General features: G+C 41.8%; 1 protein-coding gene across 2 annotated transcripts in view; it reads left to right on the top strand.

Moving 5' to 3' along the window:
* Positions 1–23,816, top strand: part of CACNA2D3 (calcium voltage-gated channel auxiliary subunit alpha2delta 3) — a 479,869-nt gene that overhangs the window by 88,924 nt on the left and 367,129 nt on the right. For both annotated transcript variants that reach the window (XM_080996726.1, XM_080996727.1), the window contains exon 3: positions 21,775–21,891. In XM_080996726.1, coding sequence (XP_080852852.1) covers positions 21,775–21,891 — 117 coding nt within the window. The remainder of the gene's footprint in view (positions 1–21,774; positions 21,892–23,816) is intronic.

Genomic DNA, 23,816 nt, shown 5'->3' on the forward strand with positions numbered 1-23,816 from the left:
AATTTCATCTCAAAAGTTTTGAATTCTTTGGTAAATGAAAAGGGACAAGGGAACAATTTCTAGGCTACAATTTACTGCAGTAGATCAGATTGTCTTTATGGATTATGCCATACCATTTATTTGCTGAGTCTCCTTGATTCAGAAGATGCTCCTATCGATCCATCTGCATCTTAATTAACATAATCTGCTCTGCTTTGTTGCCAGTGTACCATATGATTTGTGATCATAGAGGTTTTATTTTAGACATTTCATCCAGTGTTTCAGCCTTCTTTCCCTTACAGTCTGAAAATAGTTTCCACATGGACAGACCTTTTGTTCTGCTTGTTTTATAACATGTTAAGCTGAGGGAATTCAAAGATATGCTTGTTTGATTAATGTCTTCCATCTCCAGCTTCTCACATGGAGGAAATCATACCCATGTGAAGTGTGTGTTGGGAAATCTAAAATAATAAATATTGTAACAGATTTACAGGGCCGATTAATAGGAATACTGGACCCTGTCAAATATTGTCTTAATGCTGTCTGCTTTTACTTGGAGTAAAAATTCCAACCCTCAGTGTAGGAAACATCCAACCAATTCACCTTCTTGATTACCTCTTTTACGCTTTATTATTTCAGTCGGATCATTCAAATTCTGATTATCTGACTTAAATAAAAACATACACGGAAAGAAATCCCCCGGAGACAATGGACACCCCATAATTCACTTTATTAGATGCTGTCCTGAATTAGGCGGGATAAGTAACTGATTGTTCAACCATTGTGTTCATCCTTAACAAAAGCCGGAGAGTATCATTTTAGGAATATGAATGAATTCAGTGGTGATTTTTGTTGAAGAATCTGGCCTTATGGGAATAAGCAGAAATCAATTCTTGAAGGTAAATAGTAATGTAAAAGCAAGAAGGTGGAGTAAAAAGGCACCACTCCAGATAAATAGCTGTGTTAGTCAACATAAACTACAGAGCATATTTGTGCCCTAAAGACTACCTAACCAAATTACTATGGCATAAAGTTTAGTGGACTAAAGTTCACTTCATCAGATGCATGATGAAATAGTACATGGTCCACAAGAGCTTTTGGCATAAATGTGATAATACTAGTCGCTTCGTTCAAGATTGCAACCGTGGTCACAAACCATATATTGGTGAATGTGGGAGAATTTACTCCATGACAGTGAAGAAGAGAATGTGTTCATGGAATCTGGTCATAACTTCTACATACTTTTGCCTCCGAGGCTATTCTATCAGACCAATCACTTCCAGGGCAGGGCATTTTTTGGTTCCTGCTGCTCGGGATGAACAAGAAGAAGGTTATTGCCCTCACATCCTGCTTGTGGTCCACTGATCCGACAGGGCTATTATTACGTTTTAATGTTCCATTGCCTACACAGGCTGGCTCTTGGGGGATTCAGATAGGGGATTCCAGTCCTGCCTGAAGATGGGAGGGACCTTGGGCCTTTTGCATGGAGAGCAATGCGCTCTACCACTGGGCAGTGGCTCATCCACTTCCCATGGATTTGCACAATTTGGAATCAGAGTCCTTCAGCTTTTACTTGAATGACGAATCCCAGTTTTTGCAGCGATGTTTACATAAACACGTTCCGTTCAAATAAGTGTTTTAAAGAGTGCGTGGAATATCCATGCATACATTTAATCAATATTTTTTTTTGCAAAAGAAAAGTATCCAGAACTAGCTCACACAGGTTTTGGATTAGATATAGTTTGCACCAATAGGGAAGAGCTATTTATGTTGTTTTCACTGTGTTGGGATGGATTCCTCTTTAATTAACAAGGGGAAACAATATATTCAGACACAGTGTTCCACGAATACATTCTACCTGCAGTCAGATGCAGACAGGCACCATGAGTACATTTTAAATGAAGGACCCAAAATTCCATTGAGGGAGTTCAGCTTGCAAAATAAACTTCAAAAGCTTGAGCATCTTCTGATATTCAGTCTCTGGACTCATTCACATCTTCTTTCTCAAACTGTTATTAAATGTGCTATGAGAGAAACCAAAACCCAGTGAAAGCTATAGCTTTTATTTTTAATTAATACATTAAAAAATGTAGGTTTTCCAAATGAACGAGTTCAGTTTCACTGGCCACCTAGTTGGAAGGAGGCCATCTCTTTTTAAAAGGCCACTGCTCTTTTGCATAGATTAATTCATTTAAATGCAAATTAGATCCTCCCTATTGTCTACCACTAAGGCTAGAAATCAGCTGGGGCTATTAAAAATTGACTAAGTGGCAAACTTAGCTAATGGATGCAGTTTATTAATTTGTAAGCCAAATACAGATAGATTTTGCTCCTTTGTTTAATTCATAATTAGAGAATTACATTGTAGATACTAAAAACAGTAATACCATCTTGGCCCTCCATGCAATCATAATATTACCCAGGGACATTAACTGTTAAGTCATATTTATATTTGGGGTGGCTTTTGTTGGTTTATTTCTGCATTTTTACTTTGGTACATAACACAGAAATAAAGTACTGCCATATAAACAAATACATTTTTAGAATAACATGGGACCTATTATTGAGAGCACCTTCTGAGATGTCATTATCCTAATATTTGCACTGCTGTTTCTCTGTGGTGGAATTTCTTTCCTATTATCTGACTACAGAACAGGTTGTATATGTAGGACTGTTTTAAATCCCTTCAAAAGAGGCACTGTTCTAAGAACAAATAACTGGACCAAGATTATAATCCTTGTATACTTCAGAGTAAGCATACTTCCTTCTCTGCTAAAGTGGAATTCAGGACCAAACTACCAATATATGGGGCATTAATGGTGTAGTTTGCCCTTTAGTGCAATATTTTTGCTTCAGAAATTCTCAGCATAGTTTCTGATCTAGATTGGAACCCTAAGAAAGAAATGTGGGGTTTAATCCTTAGCTCCTGCTGTGGTCCTAATTGAAATTGAGGTCCCTGCATTGACAATTTCAATGTGGGGGGCAAAGGGGAGAGACTCTCATTGGAATGAATGCAAGCTTTCCCTGCTAATGCAAATGGCAGATAGAGTGCCCTTGATCCAGATTTCGATGGCAACAGTAAGATTAAAGGCCACCCCTTAAAGTGTGTTAGCATCTCCCTTCTCCCTCCCAATAAGCAACAATTACTCACTTGTTGGAAAGCTGGCGTAGTGGCTTCCCACCATCCAGTGAGCTGATTCTGCCCCACAGCCAGGGTCCCAGTCTGGATTGGAGGCCGCCCCCTCCCCCCCCATTTTGACAACGTGTGAAACAAAAAGGTTGCACTCAAGCTTGGCAGGCCATATATACTGGTAGTTTGGCCCTCATATCATAGACTTAAAAAATAAACATGAATAGGATTGGCCTATAAGAGTGCAATCCAAGAATACTATCTTGGAAATTAGTCTAGTTACCTTCTGTGGAATTTACTTTCAACAAAACTGTGGCTGAAAATTAGGTGTACAATTGGGAGACAGATAGTTACTGTGCTGGAGAACTGGGCAAATTTTTAAAGATATATTCTGCCTTATGATGAGAATTTTACCAAACATCAGGTGCAGACGTAGAGTAGAGCATATGGCAAAATCCACCCACGGCAAACCTTTTCAGTCCTAGGCAAGTTTGCCCAGAAGTAAGTTCTATTTGTTACCAATGGGGCTTACTCCCTAGTAAGTAAGTGTGTTTAGGATTGCATTCTGAAAATACGTACTCTGCACCAGAAGAAAGTTTTTTTTAAAAAGAAAATAAAACTTGGTATCTATAGTAGGCTTGCACAGTTAGGCAGCACATTTGGCCTCAAAAAGACATTTTGAATAGAATTTTTGGAAATCTACAAAAACACACCGGATGCAATTATTTGGCATCTGCCAGTGCTGAATAATAATTGCAGCAACTGGACATTCTGTTTGCAGTATGTGGAAAACTGCAGAGCTTGCGCAGCATAGACAAGAACTGCCAGAGGCACACATCTGTTTGTGCAGTTCTAGTTCAGTAGTTTAAGGAATGAAGTATCACCTCATTATAGAACTGCCATGTATGAGTGAATTTGTGGAGCTTGCCCTCCTCACAGTAAGACAGTTCTAATCTTCTCGCAACCCACGGTGGCAGCATGGAGATGAAATGTTAAGCTTATCAGGCCTCATCTGTACCATCACTTACTTAGTTAAACCCAGGCCATCTATTACCCTGTCATTTCTTTGTTCTTGAGGTTCCTGGATGCAGAAAGCTAATACTGAAAGATACAAGATATCCTCAAAAGACTTCAAAGTAAGAGACTTTGAAAGTGCAAAAGGAAAACGGTACATCTGCAGCACGATGTTTTAAGAGTCATTCCTCCCCCCAAGTAGAAGGTGCAGTGCTGCACTCAATACCAGGCACAGGGGTCTCTTTCAGTTCTTCAGTGAGAAGTAAACTTCAGGAAGGAATTACTGATTGTATAGCTTATGCAATGACAATAAGGAAAACACAGATGTGTAAAGGGATTGTGCATAGTTGCATTTTCTTTTGGGACTAGGTTTTGCACAGAGGAGATTTGTTAATTTAGGGAAATACATAGAAGGAATGTTTCCTGTTTCCTCCACTGGCCTGCATTCTCAAAGGGTGTGATATGTCACTTTAGTGTGGCAAGAGAGGATGGCAAGCGTGGCGGGAAGATTCAAGGACGACCAAAGAAACATTTTAACATTTCAGCGTAGTATTGTATAGTATCAAAATAATTTCCCCCCACATACAACCAGAAATCGTATAGCATTGGCTATTCTACAGTTCTCCATGAAATATCGTTGTGTCAAGAAAAAAAATAAACTTCTTTATGTTGATGAGGAGATGAGGGTTCGTTTGTCTCAAATTAGACCTAATGAAAATGAGATTACCTCATTTATAAAGCAAGCTCACACCTCTCATTGAGTTTGTATACATACTGAAGGAGCACATATGTAAGAGGATCATTTATAATTAAATTTTGGGAATGATTCATGTTCTTATATAGCTGCATTGTTTTATGCTTTCTGGATGCCCCATTATATTGTAAAGTAGTTATGTTCTGTGTTATAAATCAAGCACTGTTAGGAGTTGTTTCTTTTTGTTTTCCCATGAATTTCTTATCAATACAAAATTCAAGGTAGCATGAACAACACATTTTTATTCTAAATATATAAAAAAAGTAAAAAAAAAGTCCAGAAGCACCTTAGAGACCAACTAAGTTTGTTCTGGGTATAAGCTTTCGTGTGCATGTACACTTCTTCAGATACTCTGAAACAGAAGTCACCAGACCCTTATATATAGTGGGAGGGCAGGGTGGGGTTTTTCTCAGGAGGGTAGTAGGAGATGGGTGATGGACTAAATGGGTATGGTAAACCTGTTTACCATCTGAATTTTTATTCTACATTTTTATTCTGAAAGTGTGGCCCAGAGGGGAAAAAAATGAGAACCATTGGTGTAGACAATGCTGAGCTAAATGGACCAAGTTGCAGAATACAGCTTTTCCCAGTGGAAAATGTGAGTTATCATAAAGTTGGATTTTGTGTCTTCCTTATTTGCTTAAACTAAAAGTATGTACTCTCCTGCCCTGATTTGCATATGTCACTGAAAACATGTAAAAGTCCCCTATCAGATATGGCAATATAACTTCAGATGAACATAGAAAACAATAGACTTCTGCTCAAAGAGTGTGATGAGGTGTCCCCCCCCCTTTTTTTTTGCTGATTTCTGTAAAGGGCACAGATTTGATGGAGCTATCTAAATGATTTGTGCCATATTGATTTGTGGTATGGTGATTTTCAGCAGTGAATTCTAGTCTGCGATTCACATTTGTGCAGTCCTTAACTGAGAGAGGGGTGGCGGTGGGTAGGAGAGAGGGCAATACAGTTAGCAAGGTAATATACAACTGGCTCAAACTATCACAGTCTTCTAAATAATAACAACCAAATGCATTTAAGTATTATTATTTTTAAAGTTATGGTGAAATTACATTTGTTGTGCCAGTTCCTCCCTGCGGTGGTGCAGGCACGGAGGGGAAGATGTGTTCATTTGTTGCTTGTTTTGATTGATTATAATAGCATTTGATATGATATGGTAGGTACATGATATTTGTTAGAGGCATTGTAAGCTGTAGATTATTCATCAACATTTTTCTAGAAAACTGAAAAGAGCTACAACATGAATAATGAGCTCTGGCTGTTTTCTTTGTGTACCAGCCATTTCCTTAATTAGGTTTCAAGCTTCATCTCCTTCATTTTTAACTAAAAGTGTGTGATAAAAGGAAAAGGAAAGCCTCTGCATCTGTGCGCATAAGTGTGTGTGTGTGCGTGCGTGCGCAAACTGAATTGAGAAGCAGCTAGTGTTTTCTAGTGTCACAGTTATGGAAAGGACTCTATAAGTGGCATTCTTAGTTCATTATTTGCAAGTGCCATATATTGTTGTCAAAGGCGACTGCTGCGCATAGATGGGAACACAAAACAGGGCCTGGAGTGCATGGATTCTGGATCTGAATATTATATGCACCCCAGCATTTCCATTTTGAACAATGGAAGGATGACTGATATAATTTAATATGTGGATATAAAATATGAACATAAGACAATCCTCTGCTGGATCAGGTTGGTGGCCCAGCTAGTCTAGCATCCTGTTCTCACAGTGGGCAGCCAGTTCTTCTCTGGATCAGGATAATTATGTGGACCCATTTCATTAGGCCTGACTGAATTCTGTGTTGTTCCACAGTGAAATATAAATGGATACATAATAGGCTTACACTGATCAGGTTTGAAAAAGGGTGTGTATGTTAAAAAGTCCTATTACATTAAAATGTAATTAAAATTTAAGTCTTCAGCATACATAGTGACAAAATAGATTCTAGATTCAGGTAGGTAGCCGTGTTGGTGTGATGCAGTTAAAATATATAAAAAATTAAAAAATAGTCCAGTAGCACCTTAGATACCAACTAAGTTTGTTCATCGTGTGCACACGAAAGCTTATACCAAGAACAAACTTACTTTTTATTTATTTTTTTACTTTTTACTTTTTTTTTTTAAATTTTTTATATATATTTCAAAATAGATGCTGTACGACATAAAAACCTCCTGATTTAATAAAAATAGCAAACAGCTCTCTTGAACCAGAAGCATTATGGAGGCTGCTTTACCCTTTCCCTTCTGACCATTTTCTGTTCAAACTCACTGTTCCCCAGTTGCTTTTCCCCAGGGTGGAAAAAGCAACTAGGCTGTAATTTTAAGTTAAGGAAATCCAAAAGGGGAAGAGTTAACTAGCCCCTCCACGCTGTTCCTTTAACCTAAGCTGCAATCTCCTAAACTGCGCTCAATTAAACAAAAAGTTGGGGTACTATTATACCAGCTTGCCATGTAATGTCTAGTTTGGACAAGCCGTTCAGCTCCCATAGAACAGACTAAAACAAATGAAACTGATGAAAACATAAAAATTCTCTCTCCTTCCCCACTCATGCTTCCTGCTAATAACTCCAGGGGCCGCATTTGACACACGCACCCGCCTTGTCCAATGGATGTGGATCCATTGGTGGCAGAAGTGTTCAAGAATGTGACAAAATGCAGGCAAGAGGTCAATGCTCTGTCCTTGACAAGAAGCAGAGTAGTGCCAGGAGTGAAATAAAGCCAATGTGAGAGTGGAAGTAAATGGCCCGCGTTATCCAGAAAGGGAAGTTTTAGGAGGACGTTATTCAAAGAGATAAGCAAGCGTAGACCCTATTAAACTTCACAGCCATGATGAGTTTTGAGCTGAGGGAAATATATGTGGGTCAGTGCCCCCTGCTTCTGCTGAAGCTAAACTTTCGGTTTAGTTTATGGCTAAGCCATCTCTTCCTTTTGCTTCTGAAATACTTTTGAATAGCAGCATTTATCCGAGAGAGAGAGAGAGAGAGAGAGAGAGAGAGGGAGAGAGGGAGAGAAACCCAGTGATATACTGATCTATGCGATAAGCTCTATGGCAGACACTCCAGAGCACTGTGGAAAAATGCAGATATTTGGTGGCTTCTCAGTCTGAGTAATCTGGTGGGGAGGATCTCAAATGCTTGCTGGGGGCCCCTCTGGTCTGCCTTAAGATGCCAAGCGCTAATGACTGGCCTGGCCAACATTATCCCTCCTTCTTTTTCCCTTTACCTGTCTTCCCTACTCTCAAGTGTTAGAGTCAAAGTACCACTGTGCAAGGAGATGCCTCCCCCCCCCCCGTTTATTCAGCTGTCTGTATCACCCTCCCTTTAGCAATGTTGCTAAAGGTAGGCAGCAGCAGAATAGGACTCAAGAAGATAAAAGCACCACTGCCAGCAGGTGAAGACTTTTTTGTTCCAACAGGCTTTTGGGAACTGATGGTTTTTAACAAAAGGGTGAGCTCCCGTTGCTTGGTCCCTGCTCCTGCCAACCTAGCAGTTTGAAAGCATGTCAAAGTGCAAGTAGATAAATAGGTACTGCTCCGGCGGGAAGGTAAACGGCGTTTCCGTGCGCTTCTCTGGTTCGCCAGAAGCGGCTTAGTCATGCTGGCCACATGACCTGGAAGCTGTATGCCAGCTCCCTCGGCCAATAAAGCGAGATGAGCGCTGCAACCCCAGAGTTGTTCGCGACTGGACCTAATGGTCAGGGGTCCCTTTACCTTTACCTTTAATGAAAGGGTTGGTGCCATGCTGTTTTTATTGCAGTTATTTGTATGATTTTAACAGAATCTCTTTCTCTCTCTCTGGTTTTAATTCTATCAATGTTTAATTGTTTTTTAACCACTTGGCAGAGAGTGGGGTTGGCAACATCTGTAACAGTATGCACCCCTAAGGATAGATGAAGGTGAAGTTGTGCCATCCCCACTGCGTTACAATCTTCATGGAAAGGCTAATATAGATCTCATTGTACTCAAGTGTTAAAAACTAATTACCGTATTTTTCGCTCCATAGGACGCACCTGACCAAAAGACGCACCAAGTTTTTAGAGCAGGAAAATAAGAAGAAAAAATCTGACTCAAATGTTGTACTAAACTATTTAAAACAGCAAAGTGGGTGGCTCCTGTCCACTTTGCTGCTTTAAAGCGAGCCACGATATATAATGAAGAGAATGGAAAAAGGACAGACATTCCATTATAATGTAGCTGTTTTCATTATCACTGGGAAGTCAGTATTGGCAGCAGTCACAAAAATTAAAATTTGAGCATTTTACTGTTATTAATCAAGAATATTAATAGTCAGGGAGAGAAACCAGGGCTGTGCAAATGAGAAGTGCTTGGAGTATGGAGGAACAGCAAAGAGATCAAATGATTGTGCTCCAGTTCCTAAATCTCTGAAGTTTTCTCAAAACAGGCATGGTTGTTTTGAAAGGAAGATTCAAAATGGAGTGACTGAGCAAAGAACAGAGGAGGAAAAGAGGGCAGATAAATAGCTTCCATTCAATAACAAGAGAACACAATGTTTTTGGTTTGGTATAGGTGGACTGTACTTGTAAGAATTTGTATAATGAATTATAGATTTGGAGTGGAATATCAGTGCCTCTTTTCAGCAATAAAGATTAGCTGCTAGGAACATGGTCCACACACAAACACACAGGATGTTTGGTTATAGTTGTGTAGTTTAAACTGTTACTGAGCCAGATGCCTGCTCAGTTTTAGCTGAGCTCACTAATACTGGATTGTGGAAATGCTTTGCATGTATTTATGACTATTTCTGCAAAACTGCTACTTGAAGAAATCCCCAAACTTAATATTTTTAAAGTTCAAATGGAGCTCAGAATCCGGTTAGGCAATCCTTTGCAGTTGAATTAGGAGGCACTGAGAGACAGCAATTTGCTGCTCCCCACCCCCACGAGCACCCCAGGAACACACAGCCTTCCCTCTGCTTGCAAACCTTGTCCGGGCTTCAGGGGAAAGCAAAGGCTGGAGGCAGAGCAGTCTGGCTCCTCCCCCACCCCCAAAGAGCACCCCAGGAACACACAGCCTTCCCTCTGCTTGCAAACCTTGTCGGGGCTTCAGAGGAAAGCAGAAGCTGCCGGCAGAGCCGCTTGGCTCCTCCCCCCCACCCCCAAAGAGCAGCCCAGGAGCTCACAGCCTTCCCTCTGCTTGCAAACGTTGCAGGGGCTTCAGGGGAAAGCAAAGGCTGGAGGCAGAGCAGTCTGGCTCCTCCCCCCCACCCCCAAAGAGCACCCCAGGAACGCACAGCCTTCCCGCTGCTTGCAAACGTTGCCGGGGCTTCAGGGGAAAGCGGAGGCTGCCGGCAGAGCACCGTGGCTCCTCCCCCCACCACCAAAGAGCACCCCAGCAGCGCAGGGCAACAGCGATTTGGCTCCAGGGACCACACATTCGCTCCATAAGATGCACAGACATTTTCCCTTCCTTTTTAGGAGGAAAAAAGTGCGTCCAATGGTGCGAAAAATACGGTAGTCCCTTTGAGACTGGGAAATGCGTCTAGTTCCTGGGTTGCCATCTCACTACCTCTAAACCATTGCCCAAAGAGTGGTGGCACTGAACAGCTGACAATGAGTATTTCAGTACTGTCTCATTTCCTGTGAATGATCTCATGTTGTCCACTGTTTTAAGGCACATGGTTGACTGATTTGTCTGATATAGAGAGGCAATAGTTTGTTGATGTGTTTTGCATTTCTGTCTGGATACTGGAAGAAACCTGTTCAGAGTTCCCTAGTAACTGCTGCTGATTCACTCCTTATCTTCCTTGTCCTCACTTTTTCTCTAATTGATTTCAATATAGTGAGATGCTGGCAACCTCAGTGATTACAGCTCTTTTGTTTCTTTCTCGGAACATTGCTGATAGCAGGGCAGTTATCTTCATTCCAGAGTAGGAGTCATCTCCACAAAGCTACCTGCTCTGAAAGGAGTGACATTTTAGGAAATGGCCTAACACAGTGGAATCTGTGAGCAGAGGAACATTTTCATGTAGGAAGTGATATTGACTTAATAGGTTAGGGAATGAGTGAGCACGGAGACTTAATGCAGGGATGTTATGTCCTATCGTGATGTTTGGCCTTATACATCTGTTTAAAAAGCAAACAAATAGCTGTTGTGAGAAGCTCTCAACTGGATCCAGACCAGGGTATGGGTAGATCTTTCACCCTACAGTGGTACCTTGGGTTAAGTACTTAATTCATTCTGGAGGTCCGTTCTTAACCTGAAACTGTTCTTAACCTGAAGCACCACTTTAGCTAATGGGGCCTCCCACTGCTGTTGCGCCACCGGAGCACGATTTTTGTTCTCATCCTGAAGCAAAGTTCTTAACCCGAGGTACTATTTCTGGGTGAGTGGAGTCTGTAACCTGAAGCGTATGTAACCCGAGGTACCACTGTATTATGAATGACATCCCCATGCCAAAATACTATGCCCCATAACACACCAGCTTTTTAATAATAAAAATAAAAATAAAAATAAATATCAGTCTCATAAGGCAAAGCCACATGGCAATCATCAAAGTGAGTTCTCAGTGGGGTATGTGGACATTTTGGAGACCTAAAACATGGAGAGCAGGGGACGAGGAGGAGGATCTCTACCAATGGCTCAAAAAACAGCAGGGTTTTTGTTTAAACCCCGTTGCCTATTCCCTGAACAAGCAGTCCCATGTTGTGTTTACTTGCATCCTTATGCTGCTGGGAAATAGCCCCAGCAAAAGAGGGCCACATGGGTGTGGGAATTGTGTGGGATGATCAGGAATTAAATAGAAAGAACCACCTGTGACTCTAAATCATCCCATCTGCCAGTTCTGTGCAAAACTTTGCTGCCAAAACAATTGAGGAGGGTGGGGGGGATGAGCTTTCAGTATGGGTACCAGTTGAACTCACTTTCTTCCTCTCCCATACCATATGGAGATACATACCCCAAATTCACATTGTTGACCCCCTTCTCACTTCATATGGCAATCAGTTGCTGTGACTGTCTCAGTGTTAACACCACTTTGGAGTGGGTATAATGTGCTGGGCCCGGGGGCAACCTGAGCAACGTGGTCCAGGTCCGGTCCCGAATCCAAGGGTTCCATGAGGAGTCAGTCCGACAGGACCTAGGCAGGAAACCAGGCAGGGTCAGGCACAGGGTCTCAGGCAGGTTCTAGCAAACAGCAACATTGCTCCCGCAACCTGGGGCAGGGTCTGACAGCCTTTTATCTTTGTCGAGGTAACAGCCGGTCTTGATCCCCCAGTCACTCACCTCCCTGCCTCGTCCGTAGGCGAGCACTCCTCCTGCGAGTACTCAGGTCTCTCCTTCTCTCAGACCTTAGTCTCTGCAGCTCGGGAGATGTTGGTGGGTTACTAGACCCAGAGGCCGCCTCAGCCTCTCTGACCCAACTAGTAGTGGAACAGCTGTAAGTGATTGCCCAGCTGAAGGCAACGAGGTAATCCCCATCTGGAGCTAGGGCAGGCTCAGACCCCTGACTCGGCCCAGCTGGTGCTTGTTGCAGGGGTACCTGTGCAGGCTGGGGCTCTTCAGAATCAGGCCCCAGACCTGGTTCCGATGCCGCCTGAGGCAAAGGATCTGGTGCAGACTGAGACTCCTCTGGTTCCGAGCCTGAGCCCCAGGCCATCACATATGCAAAGCAGAAGCAGCTGGAGTGGTGGAGCTGAGGTACTATCCTAGCTTCCTGGCAGGTGCATCACTGTTGTTTACCATAAGAGGAAGAGGGAAGTTGACGGGGAGGTTGTTGTGGTGCAAATGCACAGGCAGGGGCACCAGATTGGTTCTGCCTCCTCCTAGCTCCCGGTAAGCAACAGCAACAACCTTCCAGGAAGCTAGCGTAGTGATGTTATCCCAGCCCTTTGCAATCCACTTCTGGTGCAAAGCATGACGGGCAGACACAAGTTCCTATACAGGGAGTTATAGTTTAATACAACTGCTGTGTGTAGGGCCCAGTTGTTGAGAATGGAACCTGCCCTTCATATGCCACGTGTTTAGTGTGAGAATCCTAGAAGTAACCCAGTAATGGTGCTCACATGCACGGCTGCCATGCAGAGAGATAAGTTGCTCTGACTTGTGGGGATCTTGCAGGGAGCTTTCCCATATTATTTGTTGCAAAGTTTTTAAATGCCTTATTTAGGAAACTTTTTTTAAAAAATGCACAGGAAAAGCAATATAGAAAAACTTTAAGGAAAAGCATCTATTCTGAGGAATGGGGAAACATGTTAGGCATCAGAATGCCATCAACTATAGCACTGTGTAGCAGTAGTGGGAAGCATAATAAAACTAATTATCTTTGAGGGTTTTCTCTCTTTTCTTTTTTCTTTTTGCATGCTGTTGGAAATTATCATATAAAATACCTCTACTACAAAAACACAGAATTTGTGTATCTAATTAAAGTGGCTATTGTTCTATTCTAGCTGTCATTCTTGGCAAACTTACCATACTCTGGAACAGCATACTCTGAGATTGAAAGTGAGCATAGGAACGCCTGCTTGCTTGGGGCTTCATCAGAGCTTCACCCCAGGGTCACAGTGAACGTAGGATGGTGGTACATATGGCCCTGTCTAATTAATAGGGCATTTCCCAGGTCACTCTCACAAGGTAACACACTGAAAATCACTGATGGGTAAAATAAACTATCAATTTCATACATCCTGTACTGTCTCAGCATCATTTCATGGGGCAATTAATGCAAAAGCAATTACATATCTATGCACCGTCACAAAACATGTCTTATATTTTTCTGCTATGCCAATTCCCCCCCCCCCCTACACACAGAGATCACTTAAGAGTAGCAGATAGCATCTTTTAATTGGATTAGACTTGGAGTGACTGGCTGTGTACACACCATATATTTGAAGCATATGACTTCCCCCAAAGATTACTGGGAACTGTAGTCTGTTAAGAGTGTCAGGAACTGTAACTCTGTGAGGGGAAACTGCAGTTCCTACAATTCTTTTGTTGTTGTTGCGGGAGGGGTAGTAAATGTGCTTAAATACGTGTGGTGTGTATGCAGCCTCAGTCCAATCATACAGGCCCTCTCTCTTGCCAGCCTCCACACTTCAGAGGCTGGGGTGGAACCACTGCACAAGGGCCTCCTTCTGCAAGGGGCCCTCTTGTGTCCAAACACACTCCTTGTTGTTTCACCTGATTCACCTTGCTCAACAAGAAAAGCCTTGGTCCAAAAAAGTGCCTGGAGTTTGTGGATTGAAGAGAAGGGGGAAACATGAAACTTTGTCCTCAGTGATGCATTGCTCGCACGCTCCTTCCATCGCATCTTTGGTTTCTTAAGCATCCAGACCGAACTGTTAGACAATAAATTTTGTTGGCATCCCTGCCCCCCCCCCCAATCTATTAAAATCAATGTAACGCTTACACCTCTGGTGATTTGGAGATGTGAAAGGGTTCCACATGGCGATTAGAAATGTTCCAGTATGAACTCTTTCTTTTTCTTTGCACCACTAGAGTTTTCCTACTTACTTCATCTCCTTCCCAGCTCCGACAGCCCCCTCTCCAATCCAGGAGTCTGTCCTCCAACTGCATAGCCACTTATTAGCAGCCCCAGGTTCTGTTATTGCCACTTATTGTATCCAAGCATAGTGTGTGATGTCAATACGCAGAGCCTGCTCCCATTGCCTTGCCTTCACACACACAAAAAGGACACACATCACAGGAAGCCTATAGAGCTGCCTGGTGGCTCAGCGCAGTGTTTTTGAATTAGCTGTAACCTCAGACCGGACTGTGACTAGGAGATGATCTTAGGCCATGCATGGGTAGGTACTGGTATGTATGTAGGTATGTATAAATGTAAGAAAAGTGAAAAGACAACAATTTGTTTGGATATCAGAGGCACATTAGCAACCCATCTATGCATTCTTTTCCATTGCTCAGTTTTGGACTCTAAAGAATTCATTACGGCAGAGTTCCAAGCCTGTCGACAAAAGCTTTTGGCTCTGGACCTAGAAAACCACATTAACAGCTGCAGATTGTATTAGTTTTAAGCTTATTATGACTTTGCAGACTCATTTATCGATTACTTTTGATTGTCAGGACATCCCAAATATAGAATTAAACAACCTTCAGAGAAGCCAATTAAGTTTTGTAATAGTTGCTGCCAACTTTTCCTTGCCAAAATGGGTTGCTGACAATACGTTGGTGGCAGATTAAGCTGAACTGAGGCAACGTGCTGGTTCACATTTAACACCAAACCATGACTCAGATGCTCTCTCTGCATCCCTTCCTCCTCTCCTCCCATGCTTCAGTTTCCTCTGTGACTTCCTGGTTCTTGTCATTTGTGCTTGCCCTCCAAATCAGAATCAGAAACAACAGCCAAACTGTGGCTTTGAATTTCAATTTGGAGGACAAGTGCAAAGTATAATTTGTGTTGTGTGAATGTGGGCCTGATTCAGCTAATGAGCCTCGCTACTGGAAGCCTGCACAGGGACTTTTGCTAGCGCAGTGGGGATTTCCCCCCTTCCTCCCCCCCATGTAAAACTGTCCCAGCGGGTGGCGCTGTAGTCTAAATCACAGCCTTTTGGGCTTGCCGATCGGAAGTTCAGCGGTTTGAATCCGCTTGACGGGTGAGCTCCTGTTGCTCTGTCTCAGCTTCTGCCAACTTAGCAGTTCAAAAGCATGCCAGTGCAAGTAGCTAAGTAGGTACTGCTGTGGTGGGAAGGTAAATGGTGTTTCTGTGTGCTCTGGCACTCGTTGTGGTCCTCTGCTGGCCACATCATCCAGAAAGCTGTCTGTGGACAAACACCGCCTCCCCCGGCCTGAAAAGAGAGATGAGCACTGAACCCCCTAGTCGCCTTTGACTGGACTTAACCATCCAGAGGTCCTTTCCCTTTACCAAACTTGTCCCCAATATTGGCTTATGCGCAGCGATGGGGCATTGGGACAATCCCTTGAACAGTCCACTGCAGGGCGATGGGAGGGGGATTTCTCCTTCTGGAAATCTGAAATGTTTCCGTTGACAGAATGATTGCCATAGCACTTTGCTGAATTCCTCTCTGGGAAATCAGGGAGAAAATCAAAGCGAAGGAAGGATGGGTGCAATCCTATAACATGTTCCTGGTTTGTAGATAACTCTGGCTTGGGGATGAATTAATTATGATCCAGTTAAAAAGTTGACAGCTACTTCCAATTTAGCAACCTCTAAATTCAGTGGGTTCCCATAATTTCTCATCACCTCTAGATACTAGAATAGCTTTACTTGATGCAGCACCACCAATGTTTCTTCATGCATCAGTATTGCCAGCTAATGGGTGACATCCACCTGTGTTTTTCCACTATCAGAACAGACTTCCACTCATGCAATAGGACTTCCTCTTCCTCCCCCCCCCCCAAAGCTCTTGTGCTGGGGGTTGAGGCTCCAAAGTAGATTTTGGAGTGCTGCAGCATGGAGAAGAAGAAGGGAACACCAACTGTGTGAGTGGAAGCCCACTAATGTGATGTTGGATATCACCCATACTAAAGGAAATAACTCATTTACTTGCCATAACCTCCAACGTCTAGCCTTCAGTAATGCCAAAAGCTGCAGGCTTATAAAATACAGTACAGAGCTTTTTGGAATGATTTTGTGGTGGTTTTATATGTTGTCATAATTTATTTATTTTTTCATTTCATTTGATTTTTTCATTTTTGTTTTATGAAGCTGTTGTGTGCTGGCAGGGAAAGCTGCTTATTCTTGAAGGCGGTATAATAAGCAAACAAATAAAGGGTATAAATCCAGTTCCACATACCCCAAATCAAATATAATTAAGCATGAAATTGAGTATAGTTTATGCCTTGTATATTTACAATTAAGCAATGGGCAAGAACCATATATCTAGGTAGAGAAAGCTCAAATTAGATTAGCATGTTGCCAACATTGCCCCCCCCCCATAACTCTGCTAAAGAGATAAGTTTGATGTGGTATTTCAGCTGCCGTACCAACTTCATTTGATGAGGGAGGGGTTATCAGTGCAAGCAGGAATGCTGCTCAGCAGTTGTGCCTTAGCAACATTTCCTTCCCATGTTTTCACCCAAACATGTTAAGTAACCCCATCAGAGCTTCCAGATCAATATAGTTGACTATGGGAGGCTAGCACACACAGGAATGGTCCCTAACCACCTGCTTTTGCTGTGATTCACTGTTCAGGGATAATACCAGATCAGGACTCAGTTGGTTAGAGTGTGGCGCTGATAACACCAAGGTTGCAGGTTTGATCCTCATACGGGACATTTCTGCGCTTCCAGCTCTAGGATTCTATGACTATAGTTGTAGGAGACTAGAAACCTTCCTCTTTCTGTGTTCTGCTTGCTGTAGGAGTGTCAGTGGTTATCTTTTGGGCATAGTGGGTTCTTCTGGTGTGTGAGACCCCCTAGAGGGCAGGAGGACTAGTATCTTGTGACTTACACTATCAGTCATCAAGAAAATATTGCTTTGATATCTGATCCCATTGGCTTTGAATTTGTTCCCTACTGTGAATTAAAAATATAAAATAGGAATTAAAAATTAAAAAATATAATATTTCATTAGGCTAGGCAGCACTCTTGATCATATAGCTTGTAGACAAGATGTGTTTTTTTTGTATTGCGCAAACCTTCCACTTCAAGTTCCTGTGAGTTGCATTTGGCACCTTATTACCATATACTCAGTGAACACGCAACTAAAAAATTGACCCAAGTGCATGAACAACATTAAAAGTTCTGACAGTGAAGCAGTGTTTCTCTTTTCCTTGTGCTTGTGTGAAATGATCTGGCAAAATAGATGCTGCAGAATTAATGTGGGGGTTGTGTGTGTGTGTGTTTTCTTTCAGAAATGATAAATGTTCTTGGGACCATGCCTTGCCAAATGCTGATTCGGCTAACAAAAGGAATTGGTGTTTTGAATATTTCTTGTACTGTATCAAATCTGAAGTCTTATGGAGATTTGCATATTCACTTCGTGAATGTGACAAGATTCTTATCTAACCTGTGCTTGTCAGCTTTCATTACTTTCTCCTCTACTTCAAAACAGTTATTTACTGCTGACTTTGAGTCTGTTTTCTTCTCTTTAGTAGTTTTAATGCATGTGTACTGTTAGAATGATTTTGGTTTAGTTTTGTTTAATGTGGTCAATGGAAAAGAATCTCCGGGCACACATATATAATTAACTCAGAAAGATACACATATATAATTAAAACACACAATGAATAATGCAAAGATATGACCTCTTATAACATAATCCCTCACCTAAATCAGTTTAAGAGTTTTGTCCTATTTAATCCGAGCAAGGAGTCTAATCGACCACAGAATTCAATAAGGTTCAAGACATGTGAACTTTCAACTGTGTAAGGCAGTGGGAACCAAGTTTTACATAATGTGATGTAATGTTATTACTTCATATAATATATGATATAGTATAATATAGCATAGCATAGTATATCTCACCTTTTCTCCAACGAGCTCAAGGTGACATACATGGTTTTCCCTCTCCACATTTTATCCTCACAATAATCCTGTGAGGTAGGTTAGGCTAAGGAACAGTGACTGGTCCAAGGTCACCCAATGAGTTTCGTGGCTGAGTGAGGAATTTGAACCCTGGTCTTTGCACTACTATAGGAACAAGAGGAAACAGCTGGTTTCATATCTGTTGCACTGCCATATCACTTCAGTAGAGAGTGATACAGCAGCTTTTAACTAAGTAGGGATCAGGTGCCATAGGGCTACATCTAGCCCTAAATAAGCTGCTAACTGTCTTTGCTCTTCATTTTGAGCTATGTCTTGCTCAGGTGCTGGCTGAGGAACTCACTCACCAAATTTCTTTGATTCCTCACTGAATTGCCTGCCTTGTCCATCTCTCTGCTGGACCATCGGTCTGTCTTCAGGCACCAGGAGAAAGGTCTGCCTGTATTATTGCTCTGACTGATTTGGATATTGCTGTGAAGTTATATAACTCCAGAACTGTGTCCCATAGGTAGGGTTTTCCTGACCCAATGTAGCATCTTCAACTAGATGAAAACAGATTGGAGCCTAAAGTTGGCCGTAGACACCTCACATTCACTTTATCAAGTAACGGCTGGGATCCTAAGGAGCACATGCATGCATGTTTTTCATGTGCACCCAGCTCTCTAGGATTCAAAGAGCAATTTATGGAGTCTGGCGCATACATTCATGTGTTAGCATAGTCAAAAAGAGGAGATTAGCATCTGTAATAACAGTCTGTAAGCGTGGTGGCTAAGGGACTGTTCTATGAAACAAGAATCTTGATTTTAGTGCTATGAATCAATAACTTTGATTAACCTTGCCTCTTTCATGAATACTCCAGATGGCCTTATGCAAGCTACTTTCTCTTAGCTTGATACCACCACCTGCTATATGGAGGGTAATACTGACATCTTACAGTGTTGTTGTAAGAATGGATAATGTCTCTGAATCTCTTTAAACACTTATGCGTGCTATGCAAACGTTAAATACTATTTATTGTTTTAATGCAAATATTTAAGGCAACGAACCCCTGGATGACAGTAATGCACTGAGCAGGCTGTATCATTCCCTCTAATTGTGATCTCAGCTGGTGAATAACTATGCCTGTTTTGTGGAAACAGACCACTAAGAAACATAGAAAAGATTTTTAAACCTGATTTTTAAATCCTCCCTAAGAACCCCAATCAGTTCAGTGAGGACTAAGCAAGTCAGGAGAATTAAGAAGGAAAAATGGAATAGACCAGAGGTCCCCAATGTGATGTTGTTGGACTACAACTCCCATCATCACTGGGTACTGACCATGATGGCAAGGGCTGATGGGAGTTTGAGTCCCAGCAGCTTCTAGGATAGAGTATTTTGGAGAAGGGCCTGGCTGGCTTGAAAGAACTCTGAAAAGGAGGCCTCCTGCTAGGTGGTGAGGATACAATCCCTACATTTTAGGATAGAATCATAGAGTTGGAAGGGATCCCAAGGATCATCTAGTTCAACTCCCTGCTATAGAAGAATATGCTTCCTTCTGGGGCTTGAACCTGCAACCTTGGCATTATCAGCACCATGCTCAAACCAACTTTTGGTTGCATGTCTTGCCAGTACTGCGTAACATATATAAGCTGAGTGCATTCATTTCTGCTTTTGCTTCCTGATATGGGCTTATAGGTCTTAGATTTGAAAACAGTTTCTCAAGGTACAGAGTGTTAGCAAACTTTAAGGAAGACTAAGGTCAGTTGCTAAGGAGAGATCCTTTATCAGAATCAAATATGTTCTATCAGAAATAAACATGATGGGGAATTGCCTCTCTGCTTCTTAACCTGTCAGTATAATGAGTAAAGTTGTTTTTTTAAGGCAGTTGTTTTAGATATTGATTTTAAGAAAACCCAACCATGATCCTTGAGGGAAACATTAAACCTTTAATGCAACCAGTTTGCCTGAAATGTCTGCAGTTACTCAGCTGTTTCATATATTCAGCACTCTCATCTCTCTCACTGAGTGTTTTCTTTAAACACACACACAGGTCTTGGAATCCTGTGAAAAGTGAAACCTCCAATTCCAGAGTGTATATAAATCCTTGAGGACTTGGGTAGGGATAAAATAAGAAAAGCAAATTTAACTTTGATTTCAATAACTGAATATTGATGGTTTTGACTTGTAATCTGCCTGTTTCTTCTGTTCACTGTCATCTTCTGATTTTCTCTAATCAAAATGGGAAGGAAGTAGCTATTGATCTTAGACAATATGATCAAAGGGATGAGAAAAAAGCATACTTTCTTACTTGTTGATGATGACAAATTGCTCACAAATTGAGGGAGAAATTGTGCAAACCCTGGCATGTTCTGTTTGTAAAGAAAATGGGCAGGTGGAAGGAAAAGCACCCTCATTAAAGTAATCCAATATAGTTCTTTTTTTCCCTTGTAAAAGAACCTGTGCAATCCTGTATACAGTTTCCTGTCAGTAAAAAACACACACTGAACATAATAGCATTTGCTTCTGAGTAAATATGCATTGGCTTATGCTGTTAATTTGGTTATTACGGTTCATATAGGCAGGTTTGCCAGCAGAACCTACTTAAAAGGCACTCTAGAATGCTCTCTTTTTAGTACTGCATGTTTTGATGCATTAAAAAGGGGTAAAATGTCTCAAAGAGCCTGGAAGGAAAGTGTAAATCCAAGTATCTTTAGAACACATAGTATTGCAATTTGTACCAATGTCAATCAAGTTATAACACTTAAAACTGAATAAGAGGGAAACAATAGTGATGTGGCATTTTCTCCATGTTCCCCCTCCCACCCCCATGAGATAGGCTTGGAAGGGGTCAGCCAGTAGCAGCTGGTGTTGTGGGGCAGTTTACCTGGATAGGTCTGGGTTGGGGCAGAGTGGTGGTGGGTGGGATCAGGGCTGCATGGATTCACTTTACATTTGACAACCATGCATCAACAATTGCTACTGTACATTGTGGACTCTTTGGAGGCGGTGCTGTACAGCAGAGCATTATGGGGCATAACCTTTGGATTAGCCCTGAATCAAGGCTTAAGCATGGCCAATGGACCCATAGGTAGGGCAAATCACAGCACATAGGTAACTCTGAATGTAAAAGCATGGGTGAAATAGCCTGCTTTTGTTATCTTTGGGAACCACCTAGCAACTCATTTCTTTTCCTACAATAATTTGTGTGTGTGTGTGTGTGAAGCATCTCCAGGTCTGACTCATAGCTCAGTCGGTAGAGCATGAGACTCTTAATCTCAGAGTTGTGAGTTTGAGCCTCTGTTGGGCAAAAGATTCCTGCATTACAGGGAGTTGGACTCATTACCCTTGGTATCCTTTCCAGCTATACAATTCTATGATTGTAGGTTACACACCAAAAGAAGTATTTCCCCACAAAGCTTGAGAAGTTACACCATGTATCTAATTGCATTAGATTAGTTCTGCTGTTCCACTGAGCAACTTCTTTTTCTCCTGCAGAAATATAAAGAATATGAGAAGGATGTTACTGTAGAAGAAATTGATGGTCTTCAGCTTGTGAAGAAGCTGGCAAAAAATATGGAGGAGATGTTTCACAAAAAGTCTGAAGCTGTACGGGTAGGTGGCAGATAAAATTATCTTTTATGTTTTGGGTAATGAGCTTGTACTCCTGGCATCTCAGTATGATGCTGTGGAAATGGACCGACAGAAAGGCCTTGGGAGAACAACGCTATATGTGGCCTTCTATAAGAGAAGATCTGAAAGAGTACTAAATATCCGTTTTGAAGCAAACAAAACAGAAACCTTAATCATTTGATACTACGTTTTCTCTTTCTTCTGCGCATTTCAAATTCCTTCTGGGGAGTGTTTTATTTAGAAAACATATGTCAATGTCAAAGGACATATACACGTTTTTAGCAAACTGTGTACACCAAAGGAGTAAAAATGGACACAGTCCCATACTTCCTTCCTCACCTTCCTGGTTGCTACACTCTGTGATTGGTGCATAGTTGTGACACATACACGCTGTACTCCATAGTCAATATTTCTTACAAAAGAAAACAATTCAGAATCGGAGACCGGGAATTAGATCTCAGAATCTACCTGTACTGCGGAAGCACATGAATTATTTTGAAAGCCATGTAGCCAGTAATTGGTACATGGCTTTTTACTATAGCTATTTTGTCTTTCTAAGAGGACTTTCCTGAGGATTAGTTACTGTGGACTTTTCAGTTCAATCTGCAAGGACTTAAAAAAAAAAAGTAAAAGTAAAAAAAAAATCCATATTATATGAAGAACACATTTAAAAAGGAATGAAAAGCAAACAAAAGATTTCCTGGTTCAGTAAGCAGGACCGTGGGTTTTCCGCAAATTAGCAAGAGTGCAGAAAGTGTATTGGACGCAGGATTCAGCTTGTTGAGTCTTTTGGTTTCCTTTTTAAAAATGGCGGCATGTGTGAAGATATGCTAAATGTGCTAAGACTTCTGAAGCCAGTGGGATGGCTGAGGAACATTTTCATTTGAGTGGACATGGAGATTCTATGCCCTGCAGAGCTCATTTCCCCTCCCTGCAACTAGCAAAACCAGAATGGATTGTGCAGAGGAGTAAGAATGGCAGTCTGAATTATGTAAGACAAAATTCTAGAGCAAGAAGAAGATTAGGGGTATTTTGATCAATTGCAGCTTGGGGTGGATTTAGGCACACATAATTTCTGTCATGCAGAGATTCAAAGGACCAGTTATTTTAAGCTGGCAGAAAATTGGAGCAGAAGATCTACTTCTTTCTGAATCCTGCTGTGCTGCAATTGTAAAAACCACTCTGTTTTAGAAGCCATTCTCCGGTGACCCTTTGCAGTGTTTAGATCAGGGGTCAGCAACCTTTTTCAGCAGGGGGCTGGTCCACTGTTCCCCTGACCTTGTGGTGGGCCGGACTATAGTTTGAAAAAAATATATGAACGAATTCCTATGCCCCACAAATAACCCAGAGATGCATTTTAAATAAAAGGACACATTCTACTCATTTAAAAACACACTGATTTCCGGACTGTCCACAGGCCAGATTTAGAAGGCTATTGGGCCACATCCGGCCCCCGGGCCTTATGTTGCCTACCCCTGGTTTAGATGAAGCAGCCTGATCCTGTAGTCCAGCTAAGGTCACCATTTCTCATCTCCCCTTGTGTTGGACAAGTTAGTTAAGTACCCCCTATCAGACAATAGTGCTTATCTGCTTTTTGATTGGCCAGTGGAAATCTAAGTACTTTATGAACAGTATAAAAAGTTGGAAACTCCAGGTCAGATAACACTTTCGAGCAGTAGCTACCACACTGCTCTGATTTTGTAGATCAGTGCTGGGGAATTAGTCATTCTCCAGTTATGGCTAGATTTCAACTCCCACTACCGCTTTAAATCTCTTTGTTGGCTTCCTCATCTTCTTCACGTTTGTGTGTGCATCATGGATAGATAGTCCCCTCTACTGGTTTCTCCGATTAGAAATCAATCAAGGAGAGGATTTGAGAAGGAAGAGACAGCTTACAGAACTCTAAA

Source organism: Podarcis pityusensis (genome assembly GCF_964106645.2).
Source record: "Podarcis pityusensis genome assembly, chromosome: 2".
Lineage (NCBI taxonomy): Eukaryota > Metazoa > Chordata > Lepidosauria > Squamata > Lacertidae > Podarcis > Podarcis pityusensis.